The sequence below is a fragment of the Seriola lalandi genome, unplaced genomic scaffold (assembly GCF_002814215.2).
Source record: "Seriola lalandi dorsalis isolate HSWRI2012SDOR001 ecotype SW California unplaced genomic scaffold, Sedor1 jcf7180002001279, whole genome shotgun sequence".
Lineage (NCBI taxonomy): Eukaryota > Metazoa > Chordata > Actinopteri > Carangiformes > Carangidae > Seriola > Seriola lalandi.
In genome coordinates, this window is record NW_019471938.1 from 1 (window position 1) to 1,801 (window position 1,801).

General features: G+C 38.9%; 1 protein-coding gene across 1 annotated transcript; it reads left to right on the forward strand.

The window, feature by feature from the left end:
- Positions 1 to 55: 55 nt before the first annotated feature.
- LOC111663972 (cysteine-rich with EGF-like domain protein 2) lies at positions 56 to 1,122 on the forward strand (the record flags this gene model as incomplete). The annotated part of the gene is made up of 4 exons (XM_023418397.2): positions 56 to 209; positions 431 to 522; positions 665 to 841; positions 960 to 1,122. Coding segments are annotated over 4 exons (563 nt in total), but the record flags the coding sequence as incomplete, so codon positions are not given.
- Positions 1,123 to 1,801: the final 679 nt, after the last annotated feature.

Below are 1,801 nucleotides of genomic sequence, written 5' to 3' on the forward strand. Positions count from 1 at the left end.
AGGGACCACTTCCCTTGTAATTCCCTGCTATTGCTTTGTCCTATTTGTTGCTCAGTGTCTGTCCTGCTTGTCCAATCCTGTTTTTGCTTTTTTTACAGTGAGATTCGTCTGATGGAGATTGTGGAGGGGCTATGTGAGAGCAGCAGCTTTGAGTGCAATCGCATGGTCGAAGAGCACGAAGAGCACTTTGAGACCTGGTGGTTCAAGAGGTGGGTGTTGGTTAATGCAAATATTGTCAAAGTTTCAATGTCAGCACGGTCAGTCACTGGCAAGTGGGATGGATTTAAACTGTTAGGGTTTTAACACAAAGACAGATTGATGCCCTTCCAGCATGATTAGGCAAGCTGAGGTGTCACCTGCAGAGTTATTGATGTACAAACATTTGTTTTCAGTAAAATGTGGTAAACCTTTTTTTCCTGTTGCATCGCAGAAAAACAAAACATCCTGACCTGCATAAGTGGTTCTGCATTGAAACAATCAAAGTGTGCTGTCCGAAGGGAACGTTTGGACCTGACTGCAATGGTAAGGAGAAACACAACACAAAATGATACCAGCATTATAAACAACTAAGACCACTAACCTCTTGAAGTAGCCACAATGTTAAAAGTGGTTATTTAAGTGGATATTTTTGTGTTGCTTATGTCTTTCTGATTATCTTTTTAAGCCTGTGTGGGCAGCTCTGAGAGACCCTGTCAGGGAAATGGAATGTGTGATGGCGACGGGACTCGTGGAGGGAACGGAAAGTGCAGCTGTAACCATGGTTATGAAGGGGAGTCCTGCCTGGACTGCATCGACGGCTACTTCAACGAAGTGAGGAACGACACCTTCTCCCTTTGCACAGGTACAACACGGAAACAAGTGAAATGCTGCTGCGCCACTGACATGTCGCCAACATTCATACACAAATGTGTAGAGAAATCTGTGGTGATTCTGAATTCAGGCTTCACTTCCTCATACAGAATGCCACGCTTCATGCAAGACCTGCACTGGAGCAACCAATCAGGACTGTGATGAGTGCAAGGAAGGCTGGGAGGAGGATGAGCAGGAAACTTGTGTCGGTAAGAGTACCAATAATAATTCTACATGTGGTCATTTATGAGCATCTAGGAGAAAGTAACAACAGTTCTAATATGTGGGTAAAGCCAGAGCTGCATGATTATGCTTAGAATGACAGCTGTCTTTGATAATAAAACAGTTTTATTGCACTTGAACACTTTAATAGTCAGAAAACTTACTTAATTTTCATATTTTATACTTTTAGAGCCAAAATAATGATCTATTATTCAATTAGTCAATTGCCAGAAAATATATCTGCAACCATTTCGATAATCGATTAATCATATAAGTAATTTTTCAAGTAGAAATGCCAAATATTTCCCAAGTTCCAGCTTTGAAATTGTGAGAATTTGCTGTTTTTCTTTGGATTATAACATCGTAAATTGAATATCTTTTGAGTTTTGTACAGTTGGTTTGACAAAATACGACATTTGAAGAAGTCTCCTTTTCCTACTATTTCCTAACATTTTATTGACTAAATTGTTAATAGACTAATTTAGAAAGTTACTGGCAGACTAAATGATAAGATATTTTTTTAGTTTTTTGTCATTTGTGTGGACGTGTGTAGAAAAATGTGTTTCATTGCTGAATATGTATTAAACTGAAGCCAGAAAAATGTCTGCACAGAAAAGCATTTATCCTTACACAGAAAAAAAGCTGTAAGTATATGTATTTATGCAGATTGCATGTGTGATGAATATACTCTAACCTGCAGCTGTATTTGCCAAACAGACATCAGTTAATC